Source organism: Phyllostomus hastatus, unplaced genomic scaffold (genome assembly GCF_019186645.2).
Source record: "Phyllostomus hastatus isolate PE091 unplaced genomic scaffold, TTU_PhHast_1.1 phas_scaffold_182, whole genome shotgun sequence".
Classification (NCBI taxonomy): domain Eukaryota; kingdom Metazoa; phylum Chordata; class Mammalia; order Chiroptera; family Phyllostomidae; genus Phyllostomus; species Phyllostomus hastatus.
The window spans coordinates 12,321,282-12,335,067 of record NW_025334013.1 but is presented as its reverse complement, the minus strand read 5'-3'; the positions used below and the strand labels follow the sequence as shown (position 1 = coordinate 12,335,067).

Below are 13,786 nucleotides of genomic sequence, written 5' to 3'. Positions count from 1 at the left end.
CTCGGACCTGCATTGTAGTGTGAGGCTTTGATTACGCATCCTCCCTGGGACCCTTTAATGCCGAGTGGGCCTGGTCAGGTCCCAGGAGGAGAGGCCAGTGGGGGCAGGCACCGGTGGCTGCCCCCCAAGTCTGATGCTGCCCATCTGGCCAAGCAACAACCCGTGGGGTCCAAAAGGCCCATCACCAGCATCGGAGGTCAGCCCACCTCCTTCGGAGTCAGATGCCCGGGTTAGGGGAATGTCAGTCCTTAATGAGCATCAGCCTGGGGTGTTGCTATGGAGATTCCCATGCTACAGGTGAGAAAACTAGGCTGGAAGAAAGAGGGTCACAGGGCTAGGAGGTCACAGAGTCAGGGCTGGACATTTTCTACGACCCAAACTGCTTAACTTTCCCCAGGCCACACACCTTGACAGACAGGGGGCGGGGTGAGGCGGGGCCAGAACCCCTCCCAACCCTCTGGACGCTCCCCGTCCTCCAGACTGGGCAGGACACTGGAGCCCCCCCGTGTCGGGGCAGGATGCCTCTCCGCTTGGCTGCAGCGCCTCCTACTTGCGTCCTAACCCCCCACTTGCCCTGCTTCGCTTGAGGGGCCCTGAGTCCCCCTCTGACCGGTGACCACTCCATGGCCCAGTGGTACAACTCAAGCTTCTGAGAGCCGCTGTCTCAAAAAACTGGTTTGTACCTGTCGTATCATTAAAAAAATCCTTAAGAATATGAGCTGGAAGGACCCTTAGAGAATTTCTACCCCAACCTTTTCCTGGTACAAGTGAAGAAACGGAGTCTTCTGGAGAGGAAGGGACTCGGCCAAGGTCACTGAGCAAACGACGAGTTGTTGTACCTGAACCTGTGCGATCTGAATGGTCAGGTGCTTTCCTCCCGGTAGTTGGGGGTCAGCGGTGTGGGAAACCCCTGGACGATAAGAAGGCAGAAATGAGGTTCCAGTTGAGGGAGGGACACGTGGATTCACTCATTCAACAGAAACTCACGGGGCGCCAGGCCACAGGCTGCAGCAGGTCCAGGCTGGTGTGGATCCCCTCCCCCGCCCCCTCCCTCCGCCCACCCCGACCAGCACCCACCTCTGCCCCTCCTTCCTAGCGCAGCAGTGCTTTGCGGGTTCTGCGCAGGAGCCGCCAGCCGCCCCCCCGGGAATCTCTCTCCTGTCTCCCGGAGCTGGGGCCGCTGAGTCACACCTCGGCCCCCAGACAGGGCGGCGGGGATCGGGGGAGGCACAGGGAGTTGCACCCATGAGTCAGCCCTTAAAGGCCAGCTTTCGGGATCAGGGTCCCCGGACCAACTCAGGCTGGGACAACAGGGGACCCTGGAATGGCTCCGTCAACCTGGCCCCGAGGGGCCAAGGGCTGGCACTTGCCCCAGCCAGGCCGGGGGCCTCGGGCTTGGTGGGCCAGGCTGTCTGGGGGGCTGCCGGCGACAGACGCACTCCCAGGGGTGTGCCGAGCTTCAGACCGGGGAGCAGACGGGCTCTCGCATAAACCTCCCAGCAGCCTTAGCAGGAGGTGCTGCTCGCACCCTTCATTACAGGTGGGGAGACTGAGGCTCACTGCCCCTGGGTAAGACCGGCCTGAAGACAGTGAAGTAAAGCGTGGGGACCTGACGTGGACGCAGGCGGTCAGGCTGCACGGCACGGCTCGGGGCCTGCCCCTTGGGAATCGGTTATTGGGTCAGCTAAGGCCAGCGAGAGCTTTTGGGGAGCAGAGTCACACCTTCCCCCCCGTCAAAACCACGAACCGCCGTGGAGCCCAGGTCAGTGCTGGGCGGTGGAGGTGGGCCCTCGGGGGCCTCTCCGTCGGGCCTCGTGCCCGGTGTCCCGGCAGAGTGTCAGCTCCCCCCCCTCCAGGGGGTATTTCCTGGCTCTAGATCAGGGTGGACATTTCCTGCTTGTACACCGTCCCCAGCCGTGCCTCATCCTGGCTGGTTGTCATGGTGACTGGGCCGCCTTGTAGCCAGAGGAGCAGTTACCAAGGAACAGGCCACAGCTGGCGGCTGGCACTCCGTGCCCCCCCAGCTCTGTGGCCGGTGGGGCAGCCATGTCAGGGGAGGGGTGGAGGGAGCCAGGGCTCATGAGGTGGGGCGCAAGCTTTCCTGGGTCTAAACATGGCGTGGGGGTGACCTCTACATTCTGCTTGTGAGAGATGGATCGTCCTTACCTCTTCATGACTTGTGCTCGCTGAGCCCCCCGCAAGGACCCCCAGAACTTTCTATCAGCTCCATTCCCTTCTTAATCCTCATAGTAGTCATGAGCAATAGGATTTATCATCCCCATTTTGCAGATGGGGAAACTGAGGCCAAGAGAGGCAAACTGACTTCCCCAGGTAGGGACTGACAGAAGCAGGTTTCCATCCCCAGTCGCTAAATCGGAGCGGCCTTTTTACTGAAGCCTGGGGCAGCCCCTCACTCACCTGGACCTACTGTGTGCCAGGGAGCCTTTTAGGTTCTTCCAGGGAGTGTAGCAGTGATTAAAAACAGCCTGTCTTGCCCTGGCTTGCGTAGCTCAGTGGATTGAGCTTGGGCTGCAAACCAAGCATCGAAAGTTCGATTCCCAGTCAGGGCACATGCCTGGGTTGCAGGCCATGGCCCCCAGCAACCGCACATTGATGTTTCTCTCTCTTTCTTCCTCCCATTCCCTCTCTAAAAATAAATAAATTAAATCTTAAAAAAAAATTGCCCGTCTCAGCCTAGCCAGTGTGGCTCGGCAGGTTGGGGCGTTGTCTGTCCCATGCACCAAAAGGTCGTGAGTTCGATTCCTGATCAGGGCACATGCCTGGGTCATGGGTTCAGTTCCCAGTTGGGGTGCATGTCGAATGTGGGAGGCAACCAGTCGATGTTTCTCTCTCTCTCTCTTTCTGGAATCAGTAATTTATTTTTTTTTAAAAAAGAGCTCTCAGGCACACAGGTGGGTGTGAGTGAAGCCACCAGGTGCTGCCAGGCATCCAGCTGGCTTCCCCCCGGGCTCCGCGTGCAGGGTCTCCTGCTGCTGTTCTTCGTTCTTTCTTCCCGGCTGCCTCCTAGGTCAAGGTCAGCCCTCTGTCATTTCAAGCTTTAGTTACTGCAGGATGCTCCAGCCTCTCTCCAGTCCTTCCCTTTGGATCCTCCTACTGTCTGTGACCTCATTGGTTCCCTGCCACTAATAGCAGTGTGACCTTCACTTAACCCCTCAGTGCCTCAGTTACTTGTCCAGACCATGAAGCCCGGTCCTTCAGGCTGGCTCTGGCTGTTTCTCCACACTTCCGCAGACGGGGCGAGCCCATGCTGCCCGCTTCCCTCCCCAGCCCCGCCACCACGGGGTGCGGCAGGGGCCCGGCCCCGCCTGGTGCCCTGAAGCTGGCCGGAGCAAAGCTTTGGGTCCTCCGGTGGCTCAGACCAGCAGACAGGCGACTTTCGTCCCGTTCGCTCTGCTCTTGCCAGAGTAGTTTTATTTCTTCTCACACTTGAACAATATTGCTTTTCACAGCTCTGTGTCAGCAACACAACTACTTGGCTGCCTAGAAAGTAAGCGGGGAGCGATCAGATAAATTAATTTACTCACGGCCATTGCGCCGAGAGCCCGCTGGAGCGGTGGGCCATTGGGAGTTGTGGGTGGCACGTGGCACTTCACCCACCATGACCCAAGGTTGTAGGAACATTCCTGTGGCCCTGCAGCCTAGCAGAGGGTGCAGAGCCGTGTTGACAGGCAGAGAAGGAGCATTCGGAGCCGTGGGTGACTGCAGTGTCAGCCCTGGGGAGCCAACACCCCCAGACTGAAAAGCACCTTCACAGTAGTGGCACCCGGGGAGGACAGCAGCTGGCACCATGGAGCCCTTGACACGTGCCAGCCACTGTGCGGAGCACTGTATGGGCCTCAGTTTACTGAGTCCTCACCATCTCCTCAGGAGAGAGGTATTTCATACCCACTTCACAGATGAGGAAACTGAGGCTTAGAGTGGTCAAGTCGCTGGCTCCAGGTCCCACAAAGAGGCAGGGGTGGGCTTGAGGCTGGCTCCACCTGCAGCAAACTCCCTGCCTCCTGGGGTGTTTGGGGTGCTAATCGGGGCTGCAGGAACGCAAAGGTGGTCTGAATGGGGCCCTTCCCTCCGGGCCCCCTGGCCCATGGGTCCCTGACCCGTGCCTGCTGCCCGCAGCTGAAGGAGCACCCGGAGAGGGGCGTGTACGTGAAGGGGCTGTCCATGCACACGGTGCACAACGTGGCCCAGTGCGAGCGCATCATGGAGACGGGCTGGAAGAACCGCTCGGTCGGCTACACGCTGATGAACAAGGACTCCTCGCGCTCCCACTCCATCTTCACCATCAGCATCGAGATCTACGCTGTGGGTAGGTGGAGCGAGGCCGGGTGGAGGGGCCGGGCGATCTGAGCAGGTTCCCGCTCCTAGTAGCCAAGGTGGTTCGCCTCCCGGAGCCTCAGGGGCTGTCGGAGCCTGGGGAGGACGCTGTAGCTGCCCCCGCCCCCCATGCTAGGACCCGTGTTTCCGGGATAAACAGCCCCCACAGCAACAGTAGCAATGCTGGCGGCCACCACCGGGCACTCCCTGTGTGCCGTGCGTGTTCTGTGCGCGTAGCGTTTTCCAGTGTCAAGGGCCCCATGGTGAACATCTTGGAGTTCAAAACCCTTTCTGCATTTAGAGTCGTTTCCTCAGATTTGGCTCTGTGGAGCAGAGGGCACAGGCCGCCAGAGGAGCCTTCACACTCTGCAAAGAGCTTTCCAGAAGGCAGTTCCAGGTCCCTCCTTCCTCCTCCTCCTCCTCTTCCTTTTCTTCCTCTTCTCCTTCTCCTTCCTTCTTTTTATTTTGGTAATGGCCCAAAGAATTAGCCCCTCCCGTGTCCCCGCCTGTCCTGGGTACCAGCCAGACCTGTTACTGCTTCACTGCAGGTCCCTGCGCTCATGGGCAAAACTAGGCCAGTTCTGGTTTCGGCCACCAGGGGGCTAAGGAGGAAGCCCCTGGCCCTGCCCCAGCTCCTCTCATTCGGAACCGCGTATGGCGTCTTCTAGAGACCAAAAACCAAAAAAGAACGATTAATAGTATTAAGAGCAGCGTAGAGAGCACTTCCTCTGTGCCAGGCACAGCCGCAAGTTCTTCCCTACGTGCAGTCGGTGTCCCCACGACAACCCCCAGGGTGGGGCTTGGTCCCCACCTCGGGGAGGGAGGCAGAGGCTCCGAGTCAAGTGGAGTCACCGTATTTCCCCAAGTTCCCCAGCTGCTGAGGGGTGGAAGCCGGCTTGAACCCCCGCAGGTCTGTGTCTCCAAAATCCGTGCACTGAGTCCCTGCTGCCGACGAGATGATGCCCGGCTCCTTCACCCTGGGCGCTGGGGACCTGTCCCCGGGAACAGCCCTCAGTCTCCGCAGAACGGGGCTCACGCTCAGAGGACAGGGAGGCCTGCCCCGCGCCGGGCCTGCAAGGACCCTGTGAAAACGTGCATTCAGTTCAGTCTGCTCCTGCCAGCAGCCAGCCCCGCTGGGGAGCTCTGGTCAGTCCCATTTGGGTGATGGGGGAATTGAGGATCAGAGAGCTGCCTGGCTCTGCCAAGGTCACAGTGCAAGGAGGAGGCAGGACTGGGGTGGATGCAAAGACATCCAAAGCTGATGTCTTTGCATTAAAGGGCACAACTCCACGGTAACCCAGTCACACGACCCCACCCCCACCCCTGGCCTCACAAGGAATCTGTAGGAGCCCCCGTGGCAGCCCTAGAGGTCTTCTGCTCTCACAGACTAGTGTAGACCCCCCAGCCCCTGCTTCTGGGGGTCAGACAGCCTGGGGGGCAGAGGCAGGATAATAGCTGTGGGGCCTGTGGGCCTCGCTGAGCCTCAGTTTCCTGATCTGTAAGATGGGCACAGTAAGAGCACCTCCCTCAGGGGTGAAATGAGACCCTCGGTGGGTGGGGAGCACCCGGTGCCTGGTGGCTGGCTGGCCCCCTCACTGTGGGGGGGCCGCCTCAAAGCCCTCAGCCTACGGCCTGGTCCGTCCGCAGACGAGCGGGGCAAGGACCACCTCCGGGCAGGCAAGCTGAGCCTGGTGGACCTGGCAGGCAGCGAGCGGCAGTCCAAGACCGGGGCCACGGGGGAGCGGCTCAAGGAGGCCACCAAGATCAACCTGTCGCTGTCGGCGCTGGGCAACGTCATCTCGGCCCTGGTGGACGGGCGCTGCAAGCACATCCCCTACCGCGACTCGAAGCTGACGCGGCTGCTGCAGGACTCGCTGGGCGGCAACACCAAGACGCTGATGGTGGCCTGCCTGTCGCCCGCGGACAACAACTACGACGAGTCCCTCAGCACGCTGCGCTACGCCAACCGAGCCAAGAACATCAAGAACAAGCCACACATCAACGAGGACCCCAAGGATGCCCTGCTGCGCGAGTACCAGGAGGAGATCAAGCGGCTCAAGGCGATTCTGGCGCAGCAGATGGGCCCCAGCACCCTGTCAGGTGGGACCGCTCGGGAGGGGCCGGCAGGAAGAGGGCCCCTTGGCTGGCCGGCCGGCCTCCAGCTGGGTCTGGGGAACGTGGAGGTGCTGCCCCGTGTCCTTTCACTTCATGGGGGCGCAGCTGTGGGACAGTGAGGGGGGCCCTGGTTGGTGACAGCCCGGACGGCGTCTGCCCGCTGATGCCCCTGGAAGGGGCCAGCCTGTCCGTCCTGTCCCATGAGCTGGGGGTGGGGCTCTGTCGCCTGCTCCCTGCCTCTGGGCGGCACACTGTCATCCCCTTGTCTGCCTGCCGTCTCTGTGGCAGCATCGGAACTCCGCGCCGCTCAGCAGCTGGGTGACTCACTCCCCCACGCCCACGCCTGCTCCCAAACAGGCACCCTGTGACGGCAGCGCTCACGCCCAGGCATTTGGCTGTCAGCCGGTGGGTAGAAATCCGTACCTAGAGCCCAGGTCTGCAAGCTTCTTGCAACCGAAGGACTTTTTTCTCATCTGAGGAAGCTTTGGGGGAGGGAGCACAAAAGAGCCTGAGTCTCTCTGTCCATTCATCCCGCTCCACACCCACCTTCCTCACTACCCAGCCATTCCACACACACACACACACACCCATGCCCACCCATCCATCTACCCCCACCCATCCATTCATCCACCCACCCCCACCCATCCATCCACCCACCCACCCATCCAAGTCCCCTGAGTACCCTCGGTGTGTGGGCCCGTGCTGGGCACCGGGGACACAGAGATGACTCAGATCCAGGCTCTCCCTCATGGGCACCTCGTCCCCTGACAGAGTGGGGGGCAGGGCATTGCAGCAGACCATTATGTGGGGCGGGGCAACTGAGCAGAGTCTTGGGGATGGCAAGGCTCCCTGTCAGGATGGGAGTGGCCAGTGTGGGCAGAGATGCACGAGACAATAAGGTGCCTTTGGGGAACCGCAGATACTGGTACTTCTGCTGAGTAGGGAGGTGGCCAGGGAGGGGTTGGCAGAGGCGGGAGTGGCAATGGCCTTGAACGCTGCGATGGGGTTCCAGTTTGGCAATCTGCCTTCCTCCCCTTTCCGTGCTTCCCCTCCCCTGACCCTCCTCACCCCCAAAGTCGGCAAGGAGAAGCCGGATGGAGGATGGAGGAGTGGTGAGAGGTGCCCCCGGGGAGTCGGGGCAGCCCTGCCAGTGGCCCCCCAGACACGGCAGCCTCTGGGGCAGGGGCTGGAATGACCGGCGCGGGGCAGGGCCCAGGGCTCAGAGCTGAGCAGTCACGGCCAGTTTGCGCCCTGGCTCCTCGGGCCAGCGGCTTAGCCCCCCTGTACCCCACTTTCCCCACCCGTAACGTGGAGGCAATGACAGCAGCATCCGCCTGGTGGTGAGGCAGTTGTGGGGTTGACACATGAGGTGCGCATGCGTGGGCTCAGCACGGAAGGCTCGTTAGCCAGCGTGCCATGCTCCCACTGTGTAGTCGGGCCTTCTACCAGGGGTCTGGCTCAAAGCCCCCTGCGCTCCCCCCACACGGTACTTACCATTAGCAGGGCACCTTCTGCACCCCCCGGCACTCCCAGTGCCCCCTCTGGTTACTGGCATGTTCCTCTCTTCCCCACGGAGCAGAACGTGGAAGACGGTCTGTCTCCACTGGCCCCCGCTCTCTGTTTTCACGCTCTGGCCCCGGTCCAGGCAGGCCGTGCGCCCCTGTCCCACTTGTCAGGGGTGACCTCCTCCTGGTGGTTAAGTCCAGCGAGTTGTCGTCAGGCAGGTGTCACCTTGTCCTCAGCATCCGTGCACTCAGCGGAGCCCCTCCCATCTCCTTGAAACCCTTGCTTCCTGGACACTCTCTGTCCTGGTCCTCCCCTCACCTCTCTGTCCCCTCCCGGAAGGCCTCCCGCTCCCTAACCTAAGGCAGGGGTACCCTGGGGGGGCCTCTGCTCTTCCTCCCTCACCCTGAATGTGGATTCTTGGTCTCCTGGCTTTAAACACCATCTCCACACGCATGGCTCTGACCCGTGCACCTCCAGCGGGGCCGTGTGATTTGTGTCCAGGTCTTCATTTATAAAGGTGGCTGAATGGTGACACGGAGAGGTCGGTGCCATTGAAAGAGAAGTTTACTGTCACAGTTACCCTAGAGAGGAGAGGCATGCACGCCCTGCAGGGCCTGGGGGCGGTGCCTGTGTGGGCGGGAGGGCTGAGGAGAGGAGGAAGGGAGGGCCTGGGCCGGAGCCCCCCCTGGGGGCTCTGTGGGGAGGGTGAGGTGGGGCAGGAGAGACGGCTTGGGACTGGATGGTCTGCATTGTTCTGGAAGGTTCGGGGCACAGGGGCTGCCCCTGCTTGCCTGGCACCTGGCTCCGGGGGCGTTTAGGGCAGAGGAAATACTGCTGGTTTGGTGTGTGAGAGTTAGATCTACAAGGTGGCTGGGGTGTGGACTTGAGATCGATTGTTTCTTTATACGAAAGGTGGGCTCACCCGCAAGTTCTTTACTTTCTGGAACTCGGTGGCCATGGGGGGGGGCAGCCTCTGCCTGCCAGCAAGTCCGCCACATGGCAAAGCGTCACAGGATACAGAACATTTACAGAAGGGACTGACTCAGTGTGTCCTCTGAGGGCCAGGCTTGATCCCCGGCTGTCTAATCAGCATTTTAAACTTCACTTGTCCAACACGGAGCCTTGACCTTCCCCAAATCTGCTGCCCACAGCTGTCCCCACCCAGCTGAGGGCAGTCTCTCCTTCCCAGGGTTCAAGCCAGACTTCCTGAGGTCGTCCTTGGCTCCTCGAAAGCTCAAACCCACGCCCATTCCTATGGTCTCTACCTTTAAGACGCGTCTGGGGCCTGCCACGGCTGTCCCCCTGACCTGAGCCACCGTCACCTCTCACCTGCGTGACCGCGAGGCTGGACCAGGTCTCCTGGGGTCTGCCGCTCCCCCGCTCAGTCCATCCTCCACACGGTGGCCAGGGAGACTCTGTTCAAACACAAGCCTGTTCACTGCCCCGGGCAAACCTTCCGATGGCCCATTCCAACTCAAAGTCAAAGCCGAGGCCCTCCCCATGGACTGCAGGGTCCCCCTGGTCTGGCCCCGTTCCCTCTGCCACCTGCTCTTCGCCCAGACTCTCCCTCCCTCCCTCTGTTCCAGCCATGTTGGCTGCCTGGCTGCTCCTGGGACAGTCCAGGCCCCTGCCCACTCAGGACCTCTGCCCTCGCTGCTCCCTTCTCTCTGTCCCCAGGACCTCTGTCCTGCCCGCCCCTGTCCCTCGCTTCCTCGGATCACTGCTTTCCTCTGACCTCGTCTATGAGGTCGCCCCTCTCCCCACTATTTGAATTGCAGCCCTTCCCCCTGGTTCTCACGCCCGAGCATCCTCCCTGCTTCTGTCTCTCCGCAGAACTCACCACCCTGTAAACATGTCATGCGTTCGCTTGTTTATTTTGTTTGCCTTTCTACCCCAGCTGACAACTCAGCTTGTGGGGGTGGGGCTGTGTCTGTTCTGTTCAATGCAGCATTTCCACTGCCTAGAACATGTAGTACTCAAGAAGTATTTCTATTCTTTTATTTTTTAAAGGTTTTGTTTATTGATTTCTAGAGAGAGTGGGGGGAGGAAGAGAAACAGAGAAACATCAATGTGCGAGAGAAACATCGATGGGTTGCCTCTCGGCCCACAACCCAGGCATGTGCCCCGACCGGGGATCAAACTGGTGGCCCTCCGGTTCACAGGCTGGTGCTCAATCCGCTGAGCCACGCCAGCCAGGGCTCTTTTATTTTTTTTAATATATTGTATTGATTATGCTATTACAGGTGTCCCAATTTCCCCCCTTTGCCCCACTCCACCCGGTACCCCCTTCCCTCCAGTAATCCCCCCTTAGTTCATGTCCATGGGTCATGCATGTACATTCTTTGGCTTCTCCATTTCCTGTACTGTTTTTAACCTCCCCCTGTCTATTCCGTACCTACCAGTTCACCCCTGCACCTTTTCTCCCATTCTCCCTCCTCCTCCTCCCTGCTGACAACCCTCCGAATGATCCCTGTATCTTCGATTCTGTTCCTGTTCTGATTGTTTCCTCAGTTTGTTTTTTTAGATTCAGTTGTTGATAGCTGTGAATTTGTTGCCATTGTAATGTTCATAGTTTTGATCTTTTTCTTAAATGAGTCCCTTGAACATTTCATGCGATAATGGCTTGGTGATGATGAACTCCTTTAGCTTTACCTTGTCTGGGAAGCATTTTATCTGCCCTTCCATTCTAAATGATAGCTTTGCTGGATCGAGTAATCCAGGTTGCAGGTCCTTGCTTTTCATCGCTTTGAATACTTCTTGCCAGCCCCTTCTTGCCTGCAAAGTTTCTTTTGAGAAATCAGCTGACAGTCTTAGGGGAACACTTTTGTAGGTAACTGTCTCCTTTTCTCTTGCTGCTTTTAAGATTCTCTCTTTAATCTTTAAGCTTTGGCATTTTAATGATGATGTGTCTCAGTGTGGTCCTCTTTGGGTCTAACTTGTTTGGGAGTCTCTGTGCTTCCTGGAGTTGTATGTCTATTTCCTTCACCAAATTAGGGACGTTTTCTTTCATTATTTTTTCAAATAAGTTTTCAGTTTTTTTGTTCTTCCTCTTCTCCTTCTGGCATATCCCTATGATTTGGATGATGTTACATTTGAAGTTCTCCTAGAGGCTTCTTATACTATCCTCATTTTTTTGGATTGTTTTTTCTTCTTGCTGTTCTGGTTGAATGCTTATTTCTTCCTTATGTTCCCAATCACTGATTTGAACCCTGGCTTCATCTCCTCTACTATTGGTTCCCTGTAGATTTTGCTTTATTTCACTTAATGTAAACTTCATTTCTTCCTGGGTCTTTTTTATGCCATTGCCATACTCAAGGAGTTCTGTGAGCATCCTGATCACCAGTGTTTTGAGCTCTTCATCTGATAGGTTGGTGATCTCTGTTTTGTTTAGTTCTTTTGGGGGGGTTTCGTTCTGTCCTTTCATTTGGGCCGTATTTCTTTGCTTCCTCACTTTGGCAGCCTCCCTGTGTTTGTTTCTGTGTATTAGGTAGAGCTGGTTTGACCCCTTGTCTTAGTAGTGTGGCCTATTGTACAAAAGGCACCTGTAAATTGTGTGGGGCGGGCCTTAGGTAATTGCCAGGGCAGGGCAACCCGCTTCACTGCTTTGTGGCTCTGTGTGAGGGGCGGGCTCGGAGAGGGGACAGTGCTGCTGCCTGGCTTCTGGAGGCTTGCCCGGCACGTGCCCCGTTTCCAGTCACTTCGCCCGCTCCCTGCATGTGACTGGTGCCCTCCCAGCTGTTGTCCTGGTGCGGAATCCCTGGTGGGTGTGTGCGCATACATTCCTGAACGTGTGTGGGCCGTTTAAGCAGAGTCTCCTGCATATCTGTCAGTGTCTTCCCCAGCCCCAACCCCCGCTGGTTTTTTTTTTTAAGATTTTATTTACTTATTTTTAGAGAGGGAAGGGAGGGAGAGAGAGAGAGAGAGAGAGAGAGATGTCAAAGTGCGGTTGCTGGGGGTTATGGCCTGCAACCTAGGCATGTATCCTGGCTGGGAATCGAACCTGCGACACTTTGGTTTGCAGCCCATGCTCAGTCCACTGAGGTACACCAGCCAGGGCTCCCCTGCTGGTTTTTACTGCCAGAATTTTTTTTTAATGTCAAATGTACACGAGTCTATTTATATAACATTCTTTTTTAAAATTTTTATTTATTTATTTTTAGAGAGGGAAGGGGGGAGAAAGAGAGAAACATCAATGTGCCTGAGCTCAATCCACTGAGCTACGCCAGCGAGGGCTACTGCCAGAATTTATGGGGATTTATCTTCCTGGTGCTGGAACCCTGGCCTGTGTGGTCTGGTCTGGGGCTGGGATTGCTCGCTCCCAAGGTATCCCTCCCGGTTTTTAACCACCACACGTGAATGTGGGACCACCCTTTCCGCCCCTGCTGCCGTCTCTCTGCACCACACTGTGTCTCCTCGCCCCTCGCCTGTCTCTGGCCCCTCCAGCCCGTCTGGACGAATGTGGCTTCTTTAAATCCTTGGTTGTCAGGCTCCCATACAGTTCAATGTTCTGACTGTTCTGGGTGCTGTTTGTTTTGAGGTTTAGTTGTAATTCTCTCTGTGGTTGTGCGAGGAGGCAAAGCGTGTCTACCTATGCCTCCATCTTGACTGGAAGCCCCCCCAAAATATTTCTTAAATGACTGGGTAAATTAGCTCTTTACCCTGAGACATGCTTTAAATAACTTCAATACTCGGCAGTCTTTTTGAATGAGCATGTGGTTGTCTTTATGGGTGGCTGCCCAGTTCCTGAAAACAGTGTCCCCCTCGGCCACAGCCCCTCACTTCTGTTTTCCTCCTGACCAGCCCTGCTGACCAGTCAGGTGCTCCTGCACTCTGTCAAGCTTGAGGAGAAGCCACTGCCCCCACCTGTGACCCAGCACGACACGGAGGCTGAGAAGCAGCTGATCCGGGAGGTGAGACCCCGAGCAGAGCAGGTTGGGGAATGGGTGGCCGGCGGGGCCCGGCGGGAGACAGTCCCCGGAGCGACGGCATTCCGCCCCCACCATCCCTGGGGGCTGGCTCTGCAGTCTCCCCTATGGAGCTCCGGAAGCTGAGGCTCGGTGAGGTGCCATGACTGGCCCAAGGGCGTACAGCTGAGGGGAGTCAGAGCTGGGGCCGGAACTCGGGTCCCTGACTCCGGAGTCCGGTGCATCCCAGGTCAGTGGGAGAACAGACGGGGTTGCGGGGTGTCCCCAGACACACCGTCACTCCTCAGCACTGCAGGAATGGGGGGTGGTCAATTGGGGGAAGCAGAGAACGCATTCCTGGTGGCAGAAGTGGCCTGTGCAACGGTGAGGAGGTCGGAGTGCGAGGAGTCGGCCCCTCAGCAGGTGCCAAGGAGCCTGGGCTGAGAGCAGGGCTGCTGGGGTGGGCAGTGCAGAGCCCCTCGGTGCCCATTTGACCAGCAGACAAGTTGCCTGTTGGCCTCCCAGAAAAAGCTGACACCTGTGTCCTCCTCCCACACATGGGCCCCCAGGGTCCCTGGGGACTAGCAGGGCAGGCGGCTCCCTGATTCACAGATGCGGAGCTGACCCCCAGAAGGGCACTCAACGCCAGGGGATGAGGCAGAGCCCCCTAAGTGGCGGTCCCCGACCCCAGGCTCTGCTGGTTTCTGGGGTTCCTGCCTTTCAAAGGACGCATTCTGAGACCTGAGCGTGTGGTGGGGATTGAGTTCCGACAGTCCCTTTAGGGCCCTGGCTCTTTCTTGGTGGAGAACCTAGTGGCAGCAGGGACAGCTCTGCAGGGACTGGGGCCTGGACGTGTCTCCTGCCAGGCCTTTGCCACTCAACTATGACCTCAGGTGGGACCAGCCCTGAGGCCCCTGGGAGCCCTG

At 58.3% G+C, this 13,786-nt stretch overlaps 1 protein-coding gene across 1 annotated transcript in view; it reads left to right on the top strand.

Moving 5' to 3' along the window:
- The window catches only part of KIF17 (kinesin family member 17), a 40,127-nt gene that overhangs the window by 6,717 nt on the left and 19,624 nt on the right, over positions 1–13,786 (top strand). Inside the window, exons 4-6 of the mRNA XM_045859340.1 lie at positions 4,138–4,327; positions 5,983–6,435; positions 12,757–12,866. Coding sequence (XP_045715296.1) covers positions 4,138–4,327; positions 5,983–6,435; positions 12,757–12,866 — 753 coding nt within the window. The remainder of the gene's footprint in view (positions 1–4,137; positions 4,328–5,982; positions 6,436–12,756; positions 12,867–13,786) is intronic.